General features: G+C 42.1%; 1 protein-coding gene across 1 annotated transcript in view; it reads left to right on the top strand.

The window, feature by feature from the left end:
• LOC101745707 (NACHT and WD repeat domain-containing protein 2) overlaps positions 1-19,574 on the top strand; it is a 46,854-nt gene that overhangs the window by 7,857 nt on the left and 19,423 nt on the right. The window contains exons 3-11 of the mRNA XM_004923456.5: positions 2,659-2,747; positions 12,998-13,143; positions 13,769-13,943; positions 14,733-14,877; positions 16,635-16,860; positions 17,672-17,782; positions 18,337-18,512; positions 18,919-19,073; positions 19,295-19,498. Of these exons, the coding sequence (XP_004923513.1) occupies positions 2,659-2,747; positions 12,998-13,143; positions 13,769-13,943; positions 14,733-14,877; positions 16,635-16,860; positions 17,672-17,782; positions 18,337-18,512; positions 18,919-19,073; positions 19,295-19,498 (1,427 nt within the window). The remainder of the gene's footprint in view (positions 1-2,658; positions 2,748-12,997; positions 13,144-13,768; positions 13,944-14,732; positions 14,878-16,634; positions 16,861-17,671; positions 17,783-18,336; positions 18,513-18,918; positions 19,074-19,294; positions 19,499-19,574) is intronic.

Raw genomic sequence — 19,574 nt, 5'->3', positions numbered from 1 at the left:
TCAACCGTATGCGAAGAATATTCCTTTTGTAATTACCTACTTCCACTATAACTTTATAGTTGGCGCATAGGGCTCGCGTGACGATGGATCGTGTCTATCTGTGACCCGTTGAGGGTGAAATAGTGTGGGCGCACCCTAATAGCTGTTTAGCGAGCTAGGTTATACTCTACAATGTCTTTCCGCTGGGACGCATTTAGGGGTTTCATAAAGTCAAAACCCCCCAAATTTAAACACGTTTGTATTCACTAATACGGTAGTTATCAATTATCGTGTTGTAAGCATAAATTAATTGGTTCCAGTTAGTAGGATCATGGAGCTTACCGCAAATTTAGGCTTTTTGAAAGATGGAATGTGACAATGTCTATTGCAATGTGTCTATCTAAGCGGGAATCTAAATCCCGACATTGCGCTGAATGTGTCTGTTAACGCTTTACTCAGACCTCCAATTACCGTCAATAGATAGAAAACACATCAGTACCGACGCCATAAGTACATCAACAAATTTAATAATTGATATTAAAAGATTGCTAGCAACGTTATAACGAGATATTTATTCAAGCCTTCATCGAGGTCGAGTTTGGATAATTGCAAATATACATCCGCAAAGGAACACGATTCATTATGTCCAGTGTCTGCGGGTTCGGATAATGACGGTTAACCGTAGATGATCCATGGGTTCGGCTGCTAGTTCACGCGTATAGAGATAACTAGATGATGACCGATGATTTTTTTTGATAACGCCATCTTGTTGTTTCTTTAAAGCGGTTAGTTGCCCTCAATTAAGAAAAATAGTATTATTATTCGCCAATAGATGTCGGGAAGAGTTGATTATTGAAAACACGAATAAAACAACATTTTCCGAAAATAAATCGTAGCTAGATTGATTTATCGCCCCCGAAATCCCCTGTATACTAAATTTTATGAAAATCGTTAGAGCCGTTTTCGAGATTCAGATTATATATATTATTATATTAATATACAAGAATTGCTCGTTTAAAGGTATAAGATTATCCGTTCGTGAGGTACCTGTTGTACCTTCTGACTATCGACCCACTCGGTCCCGTACAAGGGATTTACGAAATTGTGCTATAAAAAGGATTAAGACATCGTGGCCTAAAGGTTAAGGCGCCCGGTGCATTTGTATGTAGTGATGCATCGATGTTCGAATCCCACCGGCTGGTACCAATTTTTCCAATGAAATACGTACTTAACAAATGTTCACGATTGACTTTCACAGTGACAGAATAACATCGTGTAATCAAACTCGCAAAATTATAGCTTGTGTAATTATTGGTGGTAGGACGTTTTGTGAGTCCGCATGGTTAGGTATCACCACCCTGCCTATTACTGCCGTGAAGTAATGCGTTTCGGTTTGAAGGGCGGGGCAGCCGCTGTACTGTTAAAAGTGAGACCTTACAACTCATGTCTCAAGGTGGGTTGCGGCGTTTACGTTGTAGATGTCTATGGGCTCTAGTAACCACTTAATACCAGGTATAATCTTAGCAACAAAAAAAAAAGAATACAGTAATTTTAAATGTATCGTACACATTTAAGTAATGTAAATAATAAATTCATTAACGATATTGTTTTTCCACCCGGGTTTAGCACCCGGTTCCAAAATGGGATCCCTTTTACGGCTTTCTCTGAGCGCTACCTCTTGTTTAAGCGATGTTTAAAAAAGCTTAAAGCTTTCGACAGCATCTCAGATAAATCTGTGCCTGGTCTTAGAAATGTCATTAGTAACCACTGCTTTCCAAGCCTAGAAGGCTAATGATAGATTAAACTTAAGAAAGCATTTTGACAGTAAATTTAACCCGACACATTTTTTACTGAATACGTCGCTATGTTTAGGGTTACCACACACAGCCTTGTTTATGAGTTTAATTGTAGACTCGTGGGCGAGTTCACGGCGAAAAACATCGCACTAATGGAATGAAACGTACAGAGAAATCTTTAAGTGATAAATTTCTATAATAATATACTTATTAGACAAAGCTGAATAGCACTGAAGCTTAGTATAGAAAGGCACACCGGTATCATTTCAAATCGACTGTCACTATCACAGTCTTATTTATCTAATGTCAAAGTCACTATTTGACTTAACATGATGACCCTATCGCCGCCTCCACACGTTGGCCCCAACATAGGCCCCAACGCCATTCGACCAACGTGTGGATCCAGAAAATAGCATTGGCCCCAACATTGGAGTGATCGTCCGGTGCATTCATATATAGCGATGCACCGGTGTTCGAATCCCGCAGGCGGATACCAATTTTTCCAATGAAACACGTACTTAACAAATGCTCACGATCGACTTCCATGGTGAAGGAATAACAGCGTGTAATAAAAATCAAACCCGCTAAATTATAACTTGCTTAATTACTTGTGGTAAGACCTCTTGTGAGTCCGCACGGATAGATAGCACCGCCGTGTCTATTTCTGCCGTGAAGCAGTAATGCGTTTCGCTTTGAAGGGTGGGGCAGCCGTTGTAACTTACCTTAGAACCTATATCTCAAGATGGGTGGCGCATTTACGTTGTCGATGTCTATGAGCTCCAATAACCACTTAATACCAGATGAGCTGTGAGCTCGTCCACCCATCTAAGTAGTATTTCAAATCTTTAACGAAACCTGACTATTCACTTGTGTATATTTGCAGACACCACAATGGAACGAAATACTCTGATGGCCAAATGTTACCCAAGGATCAAAGACTACTGCAGAGAGAAGCACGGATTGGAATTTCAGGTGATCTAAAATCGAGGTTCTCTTTCTATTGTCTAATAAAATATGAATTTTTATTTTATAGACTAGTTTCACACTAGTAAGTGGTATGTTCGGCTTTAAGAACGGTAATGTATTTTACAATCAACCAGAGAATACTCGTTAACGTATTTTTACGCGCTGGTGTTCGGGATAAATAAAATTCTACCGAATGACAAGCTAATACAGTATTTATCACTTAGAACACACATATAACACCTTAAAATTCTCAATTCGCTTCTTCGGCTTCGCTTCAGGTGATCCGTTCGCTGTTTCGCTTCGAGTAGTTCTGATTACTAACTGACTGCGTGACATCTCTGCAACGCTTTTATAGCCGATCCCACATCCCTAGAATTATCGAGAATATTTCACACAACTCGAGTATTGCTGTTTCCGCTATCTGACAGTAGATGGCGTTGTACTTCTAGAGCGTTCTAGATGCTACTAGATCCTTAGATATTCGCTCGACTATTCGGCGATAGATGGCGTTACTTTTACCGGCGTTACAATATTTTACTAAAAATTAGACAGGATAAGTACTTTTCTTCGAACGCTGTCTAGTATCAAAATGTGGATTAAAGGCTAAATTTCACGTGATGAAAATATAAAAAAAAGCATATGTATCTTTTTCGTGAGTTGATGACTTGGATTTCATTCAAGTTAATAATTTTATTTGTCATGCATTGTCGTTCTGAACGAAAAACATAAACTTTGATTAAAATAATTTTAACCTATTAATTTTGTTCATAAATTCATAATTGTAAGTATAATATCTGCGTCTCGTGATAATTCGAAAAAAACTTAACATACACGTTTATATGTAGAGTAGTAGTGCTTTTATTTTTCCAAATAGAAAGGCAAAGGTGTCGTAACATACAGCCTTATCTTTTCTATTTTTATATTATATATGTAAAGAACAATCTTTATGAACTATTTAAAACTCTTTAGTTTTTAAAAAGGACTTTTCTTCAGTGTCATTCAGTGTCGTGGAGTGAAGTCTGTCATTCAGTAAAAAAAGAGTTCAGTTTTGTATAGTCTATTAATACTGTTTACTGTTTAATTTTTAATATTAATTTTAAAAGAGATTATGGGTTTTAAATGTTTTTTCTTATCATACCACAGAAAACACAATTAAGTCGTTTATTGCTTATTCATTCTGAAATAGTCCATATCATTATGTGAGGCTGTCAGCGTAAAAGTGACCTAAGCTTACCATAGTTATTATAGAGCAATGAGGTTTAAGTTTTCATGAATTTGAATTCGAGTAGGCAAAAAAACAATACGCGCAAAAATAATGTTTACAGAGCCATCTGTTATCTATGGGCGAAACTGTGGATAGGGCCGGTTTTGCATCAAAATTTATTATATTTTAAATAAATTGCAATATACATGTTTTATAAGCGTGATTATGAAAAATTTGAGGTTAGGCCACTTTTGCGCTGACGGCCTCATATATAAACGTAATATTCTGTTAGATACAAAAAGGTCTTTTTTTTTTATTGCTTAGGTGGGTGCACGAGCTCACAGCCCACCTGGTGTTAAGTGGTTACTGAAGCCCATAGACATCTACAACGTAAATGCGCCACCCACCTGGAGATATAAGTTCTAAGGTCTCAGTATAGGTCACAAAAGAATGTTTAACGTGCACCACTACGCACTGACTTTTGTTATTTATTTTACATAGAAATAATAAAGTAAAGAGGTACCTACGTTTGAAACGATACGAGGTCTCTTCCAGCGATTACAATTCAGGGGAACATAGGTTATTGAATTTCAGATTGTTCAAATTCAAATTCAAATTCAAAATCATTTATTTCAACTTAGATGTCAGTATGACACACTTTTTGAATGTCAAAATACAAATAACAATGTTAACTCTACCACCGGTTCCAAAAAAAGCCACAGTCCTGAGAAGAACCGGCGAAACAAACTCAGCGGTTCACAATCACAAAACAAAATTGAACCACTCTCAAAGTAAATAAAACACAACATTTATATAGTGAATTCAATATAAACAGCTGTGGTGTCAGCTAATTAACAATTGTTTACAATGGTAATGGGAAAAATAAATATTTTCGATGTGTTTTTTTAGTGATAATAGTCTTTTCGTCCTTGTCTTTGTTTTTAATAAAGATAAGACATCATCATCATCATCATCAGTCTTTATCTGCCCACTGCTGGACATAGGCCTATATGTATATAAGATAACAATATATATAAGATAAGACGCACGGCCCAAATCGGACGGTTCTCATGTAGTTGACTTGAAGGGTGGGATAGCCGTTGTACTATACTGAGAACTTAGAACTCATATCTCAAGGTGGGTGGCGGCATTTACGTTGTAGATGTCTAAGGGCTAAGGTAACCATTTAACACCAGGCGGGCCGTAGGCTCGTCCAACCATCTAAGCAATAAATAAATAAAATCGTTTAAAGACAAATCGCTACATTTATTCATATATTTATTACACTTAATGTAAAATTTACATTGGCGGACTTAATGCCTAAGGCATTCTCTACCAGTCAACCAAAGGTAGTGCAGAGTGAATAGTGGTAGGTGCAATGAAATTTATATTAAGTTACAAATACATACACAAAAAAGTATATACATACATATATACATACATACATACATAAATAAATACTATATGACCCATGTATTTTATTGAAAGTTTCATAAACCTGCAATAAGCCGTCGCTATAAGTATTTAATTATTTTTAGTCGCTTTGCCGCGAACCGCAACGTTCGAATTTTAGACATTTTTTATAACGACCACCACAATTGTAATAAAAAAGGTGAGTTCTCAAGTGAGTTTTCAAGATAAAAGCCAGATAATGTTTGACCTAATTCAGTGGATCGCGACGGTAAGGAAATGAACCGGATTTCTACGAATTGATTGGAAACCGTTTATTTTCTCAAAATACTATAAAAATTGATGTCTTCCTCTGATCCGAATCTGGTATTTCGTTTTGATTAAGGGTCAGTTTCGATGTGACGTTGGCTCTTCGATTTAAACTGGAGTTTGTCGTTCATCCAAGCAAAAAGGGCTACATTGATTTGGATGATATTTCGCACATAAATGACGCGGCTGTCAGATTTTTACTAGCGGTAGGACCTCTTGTGAGTCCGCGCGGGTTAGTACCAACACCCTGCCTATTTCTGCCGTGAAGCAGTAATGCGTCTCGGTTTGAAGGGTGGGGCAGTCGTTGTAACTATACTTGAGACCTCAGAACTTACATCTCAAGGTGAGTGGCGCATTTACGTTGTGGATGTCTATGGGTTCCACTAACCACTTAACACCAGTTGGGCTGTGAGCTCGTCCACCCATCTAAGCTATATATATATGTGCTAATAAAATACGAGTGCCTTTTTTATTTTGAGTACCATTGAGTACTCTTCGCAAGCCTCGTTTGAAGAAGGACATGTCGTAGCGCTCGGGAAACAACGTGTTCTATCGTGTCTTCGCTGGTACGGGTTTATATGTAGCAACCGATTTAGTTAATCGTTTAGTAGCTTATAGACCAAAGAGTAATAATACGCACATACCCGATCCTGTAGACCAAATGGTAAACAGTCGACGTCGCCCAAAGCACGTAATTAGGGATCCTCCCGATCCATTAACGGTGCTTTTAGGCACCACAAGCACCGATCACCGTCCTCGTCGAACCCGTCACTTGCGACAAAGGGCTCGACGAGCGAATTAACCTATAGACACAGCCCACTGAGTTTCTCGCCGGATCTTCTCAGTGGGTCGCGTTTCCGATCCGGTGGTAGATTCTGCGAAGCACTGCTCTTGCTAGGGTCAGTGTTAGCGAAATTCCGGGTTGAGCCCCGTGACCTCACCTACACACGTTAGGGTGAAGCTGAAATAGCCTCTCAAGGCTATCAGCATAGGTAAGAAAAATAATAATAATAATAATAATACGCAACCAATTATCCCGGGAAAGTCTAACGCGCTTTATTTTATCTGGTTTCCGAATCTAGCTTCTTTGTTTACTGGCATTTTAGGTGTTCTAGAATATTTTTTTTTTTTTTTAATTGTAATTTCGGACCTTTTTTTATAAGAATTGTAGACTTTCTCACAGCTCCGATCTTCAGTTTGTCGGAATTCAATTACGTAACATTAAGAATGCATTCACAGAAACATACTGTCTAAATTTCTAGTATATGACCACGTTCCGTATAAGCCGGAGCGCTAGTATAATGAACGATATAGCCGTTGTCCAATAACTTGGAGTCGTCAGCCGACCTCACACCACGAGGTGGGTAGTGAAATTCGAATTGCAATTTTAATGGCAAAATAACAAAGTACCAAACTAAAATAAAATAAAAATTGTATAATGAAAATCCCCGCCTTAAATTTCCTTTGACCTATTCCCGGTCATTATTAATCTTTCGATTATCGGAATACCCGATATCCGAACGATTTCAGTGGAAATTCTTTATGTGTGTAAGCTTTCTTGCTCGAGATCCGCTATATGACATTCCGAGAATGATGTTGTCAAGAGATAATCGATGTTTTCTATACATACTAGCTGAACCCGTCTGCTTCGCTGGGCATTTAAAATTAACATTATTATTTCTCACCCCCACAAAGATTCTCATCATTAACGCCCCGCAACTGGTGTAGGTCGTCCAACACTCATATAAATATTAGTCTATCCATTAAGTACATGTATTTTCTACATGGCTCGGTCGCGGTCGGTCTCTGTATCGTTAATAGGGGCTCGATCGCGACTTGCGTGCGGTGGACGGGCGAGTCTATCGTGGACCTGACGTTCGCGAGCTCGCCCGTCGCACGGCGCATCCTCGGCTGGAGAGTGGTGGTGGGGGCGGAATCGTTGTACGATCACCGGTATATCCGGTACGATCTTTCTGCCCCTGCGCCGACGCCGGCTGCAGGTGCCCGCGGGGTTGACCCCCCGCAGAGTGCATCCCAGTCATTCCCTAGGTGGGCACTGAAGCTCCTGAACAGGGAGCTCCTGGTGGAGGCCTCTATGGTGGCGGCGTGGGCGCCCAAGCGCCCACAACCTGTTGATGTGGAAACCGAGGCCGAATGGTTCCGAGGAAGCTCGGCTGCACCGCGAATATCGCGCTGCGAAGGACGCCCTGCGGCTGGCCATCAGGCGGGCCAAGGAGCAGAACATGGAGAGACTCTTGGAGGCGCTCGAAGCGGATCCGTGGGGGAGCCCATACAAATTGGTACGCGACAAGTTGCGCCCGTGGGCCCCCTCTATGACTGAGCGTCTCCAGCCCCAGCAGCTGCGGGACATCGTTTCGGCGTTGTTCCCGCAGGAGCGGGAGGGTTTTGTCCCTCCCGCTATGGGCGGGCCGTCTGACACCGTCGACGGCCAAGCTCCTGCTGAGGTGCCCCGTATTACCGAGGCAGAGCTCCGGGTGGCCGTTGTCAAGATGACTGCGAAAGACACGGCCCCCGGCCCGGACGGAGTCCACGGCCGGGTATTGGCCTTGGCCCTCGGTGCCCTGGGGGACCGGCTCCTTGAGCTATATAATGGCTGCTTGGAGTCGGGACGGTTTCCGTCGCTCTGGCGGACGGGTAGACTTGTGTTGTTGAGGAAGGAGGGGCGCCCGGTGGATACAGCCGCCGGGTATCGTCCTATCGTGCTGCTGGACGAGGCGGGAAAATTGCTGGAACGTATTCTGGCTGCCCGCATCGTTCGGCACCTGGTCGGGGTGGGGCCTGACCTGTCGGCGGAGCAGTACGGCTTCCGGGAGGGCCGTTCGACCGTGGATGCAATTCTTCGCGTGCGGTCCCTCTCGGACGAGGCCGTTTCTCGGGGTGGGGTGGCGCTGGCGGTGTCTCTTGACATCGCCAACGCATTTAACACTCTGCCCTGGACCGTGATAGGGGGGGCACTGGAGAGGCATGGAGTGCCCCTCTACCTCCGCCGGCTGGTTGGGTCCTATTTGGGGGCCAGGTCGGTCGTATGTACCGGGTACGGTGAGACCCTTCATCGTTTTCCGGTCGTGCGTGGTGTTCCACAGGGGTCGGTTCTCGGCCCCCTCTTGTGGAATATCGGGTACGACTGGGTGCTGAGGGGCGCCCTCCTCCCGGGCCTCCGCGTTATTTGTTACGCGGACGACACGTTGGTCGTGGCCCGGGGGGATGATTTTAGGGAGTCTGCCCGTCTCGCCACAGCGGGAGTGGCCCTCGTCGTCGGAAGGATAAGGAGTCTGGGTCTCGACGTGGCGCTCAGTAAATCCGAGGCTCTGTGCTTTCACGGGCCGCGGAGGGCGCCACCAGTTGACACCCACATCGTGGTTGGAGGCGTCCGGATAGGGGTCGGGGTGCAGTTGAAGTACCTCGGCCTCGTGTTGGACAGCCGGTGGGCTTTTCGTGCTCACTTTGCGGAGCTGGTCCCCCGATTGATGGGGACGGCCGGTTCTTTGAGCCGGCTGCTCCCGAATATTGGGGGACCGGATCAGGTTGTGCGCCGCCTCTACGCGGGGGTGGTGCGATCGATGGCCCTGTACGGTGCACCTGTGTGGGCTGAGCCGCGCAACCGGGCCACTATGGCTCGGTTCCTGCGCCGGCCGCAGCGCACCGTTGCCATCAGGGTCATCCGCGGATATCGCACCGTCTCCTTCGAGGCGGCGTGTGTTTTGGCGGGGACGCCGCCATGGGAGCTGGAGGCGGAGTCGCTCGCTGCCGACTATCGGTGGCGCAGCGAGCTCCGTGCTCGGGGCGTGGCGCGTGTCCCCGAGAGTGAGCTGAGGGCGCGGAAGGCCCATTCTCGGCGGTCCGTGCTCGAGTCGTGGTCGAGGCGATTGGCCAACCCCACGTGGGGGCTACGGACCGTCGAGGCGGTTTACCCGGTCTTTGATGACTGGGTGAATCGTGGCGAAGGACGTCTCACCTTTCGTCTGGTGCAGGTGCTGACCGGGCACGGATGCTTCGGGAAGTACCTGCGCCGGATAGGGGCTGAGCCGACGACGAGGTGTCACCATTGTGGACACGACCTGGACACGGCGGAGCATACGCTCGCTGTCTGCCCCGCTTGGGAGGTGCAGCGCCGTGTCCTGGTCGCAAAGATAGGACCTGACTTGTCGCTGCCTGGCGTCGTGGCGTCGATGCTTGGCAGCGATGAGTCATGGAAGGCTATGCTCGACTTCTGCGAGTGCACCATCTCGCAGAAGGAGGCGGCGGGGCGAGTGAGGGAAAGCTCTCCTCACTACGCAGAAACCCGCCGCCGCCGAGCAGGGGGTCGGGACCGGGGTCGTATCCGTGACCTGGCCCCCTAAGAGCTAGGGGTCCCACCCGTTTTGTGCGGGGAGAGACCCAGACGTGGGGTGGCGTGCTTGCACGCTCACCCGCAATAGGAAGCCGGGTGATGGCAGACCGCGTTCCCCCGACCGCTCTGGGGGAAGGTGTAACGCGGCGCCATCAAAGCGGGCTCTCGGCCCGCTGAACGAGGGAACCGGTGGTCGTGTCGCTGGCGGCCACCGGTCCGGCGTCCGTGGGACGGTGGGATGGATGTAATGTGCTCTGCGTCAACCCTGTCCCGCCGTTTCAATAGCCCCGACTGGGCTCCGGCCCGGTCCGAGGTAGGGCGCCGGTTGTGAGCGGCAGGAGTTTTTAGTGAGGTTCAACTCCCACATACCGGCGGATCCGGCGATTTTCTCCTGTGGAAAAAAAAAAAAAAAAAAATTTCTACATGGCTACCAAGTTTCAAGTCAATCGGATGCATAGTTCAGTAGTTATAACGGAACATCCGTAAAAACCACTATAGATTTGTATATTAGTATAGATTTGTTTTTCTGTAGTGACGATTCTTAAGACTACGTTATTACGTAGGCGAAGCAGATATTTGGGAAATATGACTTCAGTTCGAACGCGGCAGAAGTGAATGCTCCAGAAATACATTCCAAACTCTCGCAGACTTGACCCTTTCATTTTGTTTTCTTTTTTTTCAGTGTTGTTTTATGAGTATTCTTTCCATTTGATCGCAAAACAAATCGCAAACATTGCTAAAGCAGTTTTCACTTTAAGAACACAAACACATTCAAATACTCCAAGCTAGGACCTTCCTCTGTGTTATGGATTACCGCTAACACAAAAGATACGAACAAATACATCCAGATACAAAGATAGTAAATTCCGATGGGGAATCAAACTTGGATTTTGTAAAGCAGTACTGTGAATCACTAACCACGAATTCGAGCTTGTTAGCTTATATGGATGAATAGAAAAATTCCACGTGATAAAGTATAATGGAAGCCAATAGACAACAGGAGCTACACGACTTATTTCAGGCCAGTCTGAGTGAGGTGATCAGAGCATCTATAGACCAACATGTGAAAGTTTTTTTTTATTACTTGGGTGGACGAGCTCACAGCCAACCTGGTGTTAAGTGGTTACTGGAGCCCATAGACATCCACAACGTAAATGCGCCTCTCATCTTGAGATATAAGTTCTAAGGTCTCAAAGTATAATTACAACGGTTGCCCCACCCTTCAATCCGAAACGCATTACTGCTTCACGGCAGAAATAGGCAGGGTGGTGGTACCCACCCGCGCGGACTCACAAGAGGTCCTAGCACCAGTAATTACGCAATTTCTTGAGGATCCTCAATGTGGCCCAAATAGTCTAGAAGTACTTGCTAGTGCCCATTTTTTTAAAGTCACCACGCGCTTTTCTGCCGCCACACAAAGTTTACGAAAACACGAAGCGAATTCTCAACTTCCGTTCGTTCATTATTATTAGTATTTACGAAAGCTCTAAAACGTAACTTAGAAACGTTGGAAAGTTTACAAAAAGCTACGTTCACCCTCACTCAGCTCGTTCTATTTCGGTCAACGGAAGCTGCGCCACGTGCGCAAACGCAATGTTCTCCAAAACTAAAATTACTAAAGTTTATCGACGCTTCGGAATTGTTTGAGTTACGAGAAATAGTAATAATGTTTTTGAACTGTTACTATTCTTGCATTGGTCGTTGTACTTTCGGTCGGTGTATTTACGGGTTCGTGAACGCAGTCGCATTGCACCGAACATTGTATGTGTATTGTACCCAGACCTCACGACTTTTGTGAAGACAGCGTTTTAGCAGTTAACGTTCCCAAGTATAATCTCCTATGCGTCTGGAATGCCAAAAAGCTCGAACAATTTTGCTGCTGGGATATCGCATCGTGAACTCCCACAAGTACTACCATGTTTGCCTATTTCGGTTTTTTTTTTTTTTTTCTACCTAATCTGAGAACCTTGAGAGACTATATCAGCGTAACCTTAACTAGTAGATGAGCTCACGGGGCTCAAACCTGACGACGTTGCTAACACGAACCCTAGCAAGAGCCGTACTTCGCAGAATCTACCACCGGATCGGAAACGTGACCCACTGAGAAGATCCGGCGAGAAACTCAGTAGGCTGTGTCTGAGGGCTAATTTACTCATCGAGCCCTTCGTCGCAAGCGACGGGTTCGACGAGAACGATGACTGGTGCTTGAGGTACCTTAAAGCACCGTTAGTGGATCGGGAGGATCCTAAATGACGTGTTTGGGGTGACGTCGACTGCATTCCATTCTGTCCGCAGAATCGGGAATGTAGTTACCGGTGGCCACGATGAGAGGGTTCTCGTGACGTGCCGCTTTATCGAAGTGGGCCTATTTCTGATGCAAAATAGTCGCGTTTTCACGTTTGAATCACGTGACAGCTATTAAGCCGGAACTAGTTCGCGGTAGAAATAGGGTTAATACTCGTGAAGGCTCACAGGATACCCTGTTACCAGTAATAACATAGCAAAATTTTGTTGGGCGATTTTACTTTTATCACCGTATATTTTTTTTGTGGTGGTATTTATTCGTGCATTTTGTGCTAAGTACGTGTTTCATACGAGAAATTGGTTTATTTTTTATTGCTTAGATGGGTGGACGAGCTCACAGCCCACCTGATGTTAAGTGGTTACTGGAGCCCATGGACACCTACAACGTATATGCCGCTACCCACCTTGAGATATGAGTTCTAAGGTCTCAGTTTAGTACATCGGCTGCCCCACCCTTCAAACCGAAACGCAGTACTGGTTCACGGCAGAAATGGGCAGGGTGGTGGTACTTACCCGTACGGACTCACAAGAGGTCCCACCACCAGTAAGAATGGTATGCATTTTAAAGTATGTGCTGATGACATTTGAAGGCTGACATAGTCTTCTTAGGTTAGGATGACTTCTTAGCTATTAATAAGAAAATAAAGTTTACAAAAAAAATTCAATTTATATCCTTAGGTGGTGGATATGCGATGGGGAGTAAGAGATGAGGCCACAGACGATCATATGACCACAGAGCTGTGTATGAGAGAGATCAAGAACTGCCAGAGGCTATCAATGGGGCCTAATTTTGTCGTTTTTCTGGGTCAAAAATATGGCTACAGGTTGGTTACTGATGATATACATACATCTTGTAGTAGTACGTCACATTTACTGTGCTTTTGGCATGGTCAGTATCCGTGAGCAATGGTGATCACTCACCGTAAGGTGGGCACTAAGCTTTAAAGTCCAAAAAATAGACTACAATGTATCCCGACTACAATGTATCACTTTTTGAAGCTATTATCTGGTCTATTCAAACACAGCTAAAATGTGAAATCAAAGATAAACGACAGCCATGTGGCCACATCAATAAGGTGGCCAAAAAAATCCGCTGGACACATATTTACTGGTGGTAGGACTTCCTGTGAGTCCGCACGGGTAGGTACCACCGCTCTACCAATTTCTGCCGTGAAGCAGTAATGCGTTTCGGTTTGAATGGTGGGCAGCCGTTTTAGATGATATGGGCTCCAGTAACCACTTAACACCAGGTGGGCTGTGAAATCGTCCACCCATATAAGCAATAAAAAAAAACAGTTCTAAGTTTAAGCCTGGACATGGCTTATAGTGCATTTGGTTTGACAAACTAGACATCATGGTGCCCTGGTCAAAAAATACTTGTCGAAACCACCATGTTCGTTATGTTTAAGAGGTTTGTTTGTATTTCTGAGAAAATAATAATATTTCCAGGCCAATACCTACTTACGTCCTGTCGTCAGAGCTACAGATGTTAAGAGAGGAGCTAGCAGCTGGTGGTGTGGACGTCATACTTCTAGACACTTGGTACAAAAAGGATTCGAATGCTGTTCCCCCTATATCAGTTCTTCAGCCTATTTCATCTATATTGATTAACTTCAATAATAAGGTTAATTATATAAATACAGATATATAAGAAATTCTATTTCAGACATTCATTTAATGGACATTATTTTCGAACAAAGCCCTTTTCAAGGTTCAACACAATCTGACCTCTAAACGAAGTCATCTTGTATTACGAAGTTAATGCCGAAGAGCTGGCAGCTACCTTGGACAAAGAATAAGTCTAGCTATTCATAGGGGGAACGCTGCCAGTATCTTCGGAACCATGCCTAAAGAGACTTCTTTTAATTATATATTTCAGTTATTAAATTATTATTCTTATTATTTACTAATATTAATATGATTTTAATATTATTAATTTAGTATTTAATTAATTTATTTTCTTACTTTTAAGTTTAAATAGTCTGGTAACTTTAAATATCTGTCGGCGTTTTCAAAAAGACACTTTTTTATTTTGTTTAACCTAAATTATTACTGGTGGTGGACCTCTTGTGAGTCCATATGAGTAGGTATCATTACCCTGCCTATTTCTGCCGTGAAGCAGTAATGCGATTTGAAGGGTGGGGCAGCCGCTATAACTATACTCGAGACCTTAGAACTTATATCTCAAGGTGGGTGGCGCATTTACGTTGTAAATGTCTATGGGCTCCAGTAACCACTAAACACCAGGTAGGCTGTGAGCTCGTCCACCCATCTAAGCAATATAAAAAAAAAAACTTAGCAAGACAAGTATTCATAATAACATAGAACTCAAATATGTACCAGTAAACGTAGGGGCGGCCCTAAATACTGCGACATTCTACTTTAGCCTAAATTTAACTTAGCCAAATTTCAGAGGGTACCCAAACTCCAAGCTGAAGATCAAGCAATCTGGTGGGACACTCTTGGAAAGATGCAGAAGCTTTTCCGGAAAGCTTCATTGCAATTGTACAACGCCGGAAAAATCGATAAAGACACAATGCACAATTACTTCATGTCTGGTTAGTGTTAAAGAAAGACAATTATTGAATCATTTAAATAAATAAATAATAGATTGAAAAAAACTAACAAAATACGCTTTTATAGAAAATCCAACTAAAAAATAGAAAATAAATTTTAATAAATTTGAATTAAAAATAGTGTATTATAATATATAATATAGTACATACGTCTGAAGCTAATAAAAAAGCGTATTAAAAAGAAACGGGTTTTTGAGTTGTGAAATTAAAGTCAAAATGACATAACAATTTAATAATTGCTGTGATTCGTTTATCAATAGACATAAAAAATGGTTGGTTAAGGAACCATTTTTAATCATTAGAGGAAACTTGGGTTATCCTTTGTTCACACTAACGGACTCATCTGGTCATCGTCTATAAATATCTCATTTAAACAGCAGCACAAGAATTTCGAACCTTATAAAATTTCAATAAGCCTTCATTAATCCCACCGTTACTTATTGTAATATTCAGTAAACCAATCATCCTAATATAATAAATTCGAATTGATGAAATTCGGCATAGAAATAGTTTGAACTGTAGGAAATTGTTAATCTAGAAAATTAGTTTTATATACATACTAGCTGTACCCGTCCGCTTCGCTGGGCATTTAAAATTAACATTATTATTTCTCACCTCCACAAAATCATATAAATATAGGTATTCGCCTATCCATTAAGTACATGTATTTTTTACATGGACACCAAGTTTCAAGTCAATCGGATGCACGGTTCAGTAGTTATAACGGAACATACGTAAAAACCACTTTATAGTTATATATTAGTATAGATGTGAAACAAAACAATAGCAATAACAAGCATGACCAAATTACCTAATTTATTAAATTTATTCTATGTATGTAATATACATAACTAAAAATCATGTTTGTTCTTTAGGCATTCCTAAATCATCTGAGATTTCTGTCATAGTCGTAAATTAAGATAGGCTACGATAGGCGCATTAGTACTTATATAAAACAGATGTTTTTGATACAATTAGAGGGTCATTATCGTACTCATTGATTACAGCAAAGAGTTCGGCGAGCGAATTAACCCATAGACACAGTTCACTGAGTTTCTCGTCGGATATTTTCAGTGAGGCGCGATTCCGATCCGGCGGTAGATTCTGCGAAGCACTGTTCTTGCTAGAGCGAGTGTTAACAAACTCCCTCAGATTTTCCTTGTGAGCTCATCTACCCGTCTGCGAGAAGCTGGAATAGCTCCTTAGGCTACCAAGGAATAGATAGGAAAAAGACTCGCCTCTCTGCACCATCGGAGCAGAGCGCATCCATACTATCTGGAACCGCTGCGTTCATCGACAGTGCGTTTCAAGAGGTCTTATCTGCCACGTACCATCCGGCTATGGAATGAGGTCCCCTCCACGATGTTTCCCGAGTGCTATGATATGTCCTTCTTTAATAGAGGCTCGTGGAGAGTATTAAGCGATAGGCAGCGGCTTGGCTCTGCCCCTGGCATTGCTGAAGTCCATGGGCGACGGTAATTACTCACCATCAGGTGGGCCGTATGCTCGTCTGCCTACAAGGGCAATAAAAAAAAGATCAAACAGGAGCACGACATTGTCTCACTAAGAAAAATAAAATAAAAAATACCATGGTATTCGTGATGGTTCTATTATAATACTTTTGTACAGTAGCTTCCAATAAAAGCCGACCTAAAATTTACATTCATAGCTCTACATTCATATCTTTTAAGTGACTTTTCGTTTGCTTACATAATTTCCATCTTTCGAAACGATTCTAGTAACGGAACGCGAAGTTATCAATGGAATTTTAAACGTGAAGAACACAAAAAATCACTGTCTGGCCTACGTGAGATACATCAACAACATCAACCTTCAAAACCTGAAGAAAGCCAGCAATTTCGTGGACATCGTCAACAGGAGTCTTGATGCGGAGGCTTCGAAGCTACTTGCCGACTTGAGGGATGTGAGATTGCCGAATAAAATTGAGACAACCAACATTCAGAAGTGAGTATTACTGGTGGTAGGACCTCTTGTGAGTCCGCACGGGTAGGTAACACCACTCTGCCTATTTCTGCCGTGAAGCAGTAATGCGTTTCGGTTTGAAGGGTGGGGCAGCCGTTGTAACTATACTGAGACCTTAGAACTTATATCTCAAGGTGGGTGGCGCGTTTACGTTATAGATGTCTATGGGCTCCAGTAAGCACTTAACACCAGGTGGGCTGTGAGATCGTCCACCCAACCAATCAAACAAAAAAAAGTTCGATTTTTTAGTATAACTCAAAGACGACCGACTTCCGTAGCTTAAAATTTTACCACACCTTTTTTGTTGTCTACCTATCTGCTAGTAAGTAACCTTTAGTTGCTATTCTGCCTTCACCATAACTCGTGAGCAAGATGACGGGAGTCAGCCTGAAACAATTTTCTAACATCTCCCAAAGCAAGAGCAGTAAGTATGTACTTCGTTTAACCTACCATCGGATTGGAATCGCGACCCAGTGAAAAAAATCCAGCGAGAAACTCAATGTGCTTTATTGGTCTCTAATCCAACTTAATTTTTCTTACTGAAAACAAATGCAAAAAATAAAGATACATTGGGAAATCCAATTATTAGTTTAGGTTATTAATTAGATCCAATTATTTTGTACGATTTAATTGTTTAGAAACAAAGGATAAAAACCGGCAAAGTTTACGACTTGCGAATGAATAAGAAATCTCCATTGTTTAAATAATGATTGTTATCTTTGTATCCTTCTTTGTGTATTTATTATGTTAATTGACTGCATCGATGCGAGCATTTTTATCTTTATGTTTACAGGTATACTGTGGAATGGATCGGTCGAGACGGTCTAGATACAGAGACGCACAGCGAATATCTCAACCATTTCATTGCTCATTTTTATAAGAACATCATCAAATTGGTCGACAGGTGAATTTACTATTGTATTTGTATACATTTATTTATTTATATTTTATTATATCATTTTTAATAGACTAGAGACAGAGTGAGATATAATATACTATATAACACATGTTGAAAAGTGTTTCAATTTTAACTGATATTTCTTAATCATTCAAATCAATTCAAGAAACGAATCAATTAGCATTAAAATGAGAAAATAAACAAATTCATAAATAAACCACATAAACTTAAAAAAAGATGCGCGCTCAAGTTGGTGCACGTGAAAGAAGTGAAACTTCTTTTGCGGCGTGTAGTACTGTGGTTTTCTTAGTTTTTCATCTTTAAATCAAGTTTCTCTTGTAATAAGGAATGCTGTGTATAAGAGAAACGACCTAGCTTTCCTTGTCCTTTCCGACTTTCCATGGTCGAGTAGTTCCCGAGACACTCTGTCTATTTTCTCACTCTCGCTCTTCCTAAATTGTATCTTTTCTCTTTAACGGTAACGAGTCTATAGCGAGTTAAATTCAACCATCAACACGTCTAAAGAAGTTTCACTTCAAAAATCCTTGTCTATTTTCTAGGGCAATGCGTAAAGAAGACAGTAGCGCACAAGGTCAAATTGTAACAGAAATCCTGCAGCATTTACATGCTTGTAATAATTCTGTCAAAGTTTTTCATGGCAGAGAAGAAGATTTGAAATTCATCGAGGACTATATGAAAGACGCTTCCGATAAACCATTGGTTTTGTATGGTGAAGGTAAAATCTAAAATAAAAAATTGGTTTTGGAATTAAGTTCTGCAAGTTTTACTACCGCGGTGCGAATTTACTTAGTAAGACTAAAGGCTGTTTTGGCTTAAAATATTTTTCATTTCGCTAGATCACGTTGGTTTAAAGCACATGTTTTATTGAAGAAGCAGAATATGTTTTTTTTAGAGAATCCTTCATAATAATAAAGAATTAAACAATGTTGAAATCACTTAAAATAGTTCAAACATGAGACACCGTCCAATGGAGTCAAAATCCACGCAGCCTCTCTATGAGTAGATTAACATTTAAAATAAAATAGAAAAGGCAATAGGCAGGCGGAAGCTGTTCTTCGGTTCTTAGCATCATTATGTTCATTTATCTTTGAAAGCTGTAGCTATGCTTTCAAATTCACTAGGCGGCTGCGGAAAGACCAGTTTACTAGCCAAGAGTTCCGCCATGTCCCTCGATACATGGTTCGCAGAGGCCCGTCCTACAAACATCATCAGATTCCTTGGAACTACACCTGATTCCAGCGCCTTAACTCCGACGCTTATCTCAATTTGTCAACAGGTCAGTCGATTTAAGCACATAAATCTTTTTTATCCATTAAATTCTATTTAAATTAGTTTATGTACTCGTATAAGATCAAATTCTAAATGAATTTAAATATGTTTCCATGTTTTCATATTGGCAATTAGATCATAAAATACTATGAGACTACAAGTTTTTATCTTCATAGACTGTTGTCTATTTCAATTTAATAATTAGAAATTGATTTGTTTCTCTTTAAGATATCCTACAACTTTGCCCTTCCGTTCGAGAGCATCCCAGACGACCTCGTGCCCTTGACTGCTCATTTCAAACAGCTACTGACAATGGCAAGCCAGAACCAACCCCTACTACTCTTTTTAGATTCCGTTGATCAGCTAACTGGCATTGGCACAGAAAACAATAAAGTATCTTGGCTACCCACAAGATTGCCACCACACTGCAAGGTAAGACTTTTGATGCGCAAAATTTCAAATCTTTTTTTAAATATTATTCTCTCATTCTTCTACCAACAACTACGTT

This window comes from Bombyx mori, chromosome 27 (assembly GCF_030269925.1).
Source record: "Bombyx mori chromosome 27, ASM3026992v2".
Taxonomy (NCBI): Eukaryota; Metazoa; Arthropoda; class Insecta; order Lepidoptera; family Bombycidae; genus Bombyx; species Bombyx mori.
The sequence above is the reverse complement of the archived record's forward strand: the minus strand, read 5'-3'. Positions and strand labels throughout refer to the sequence as shown.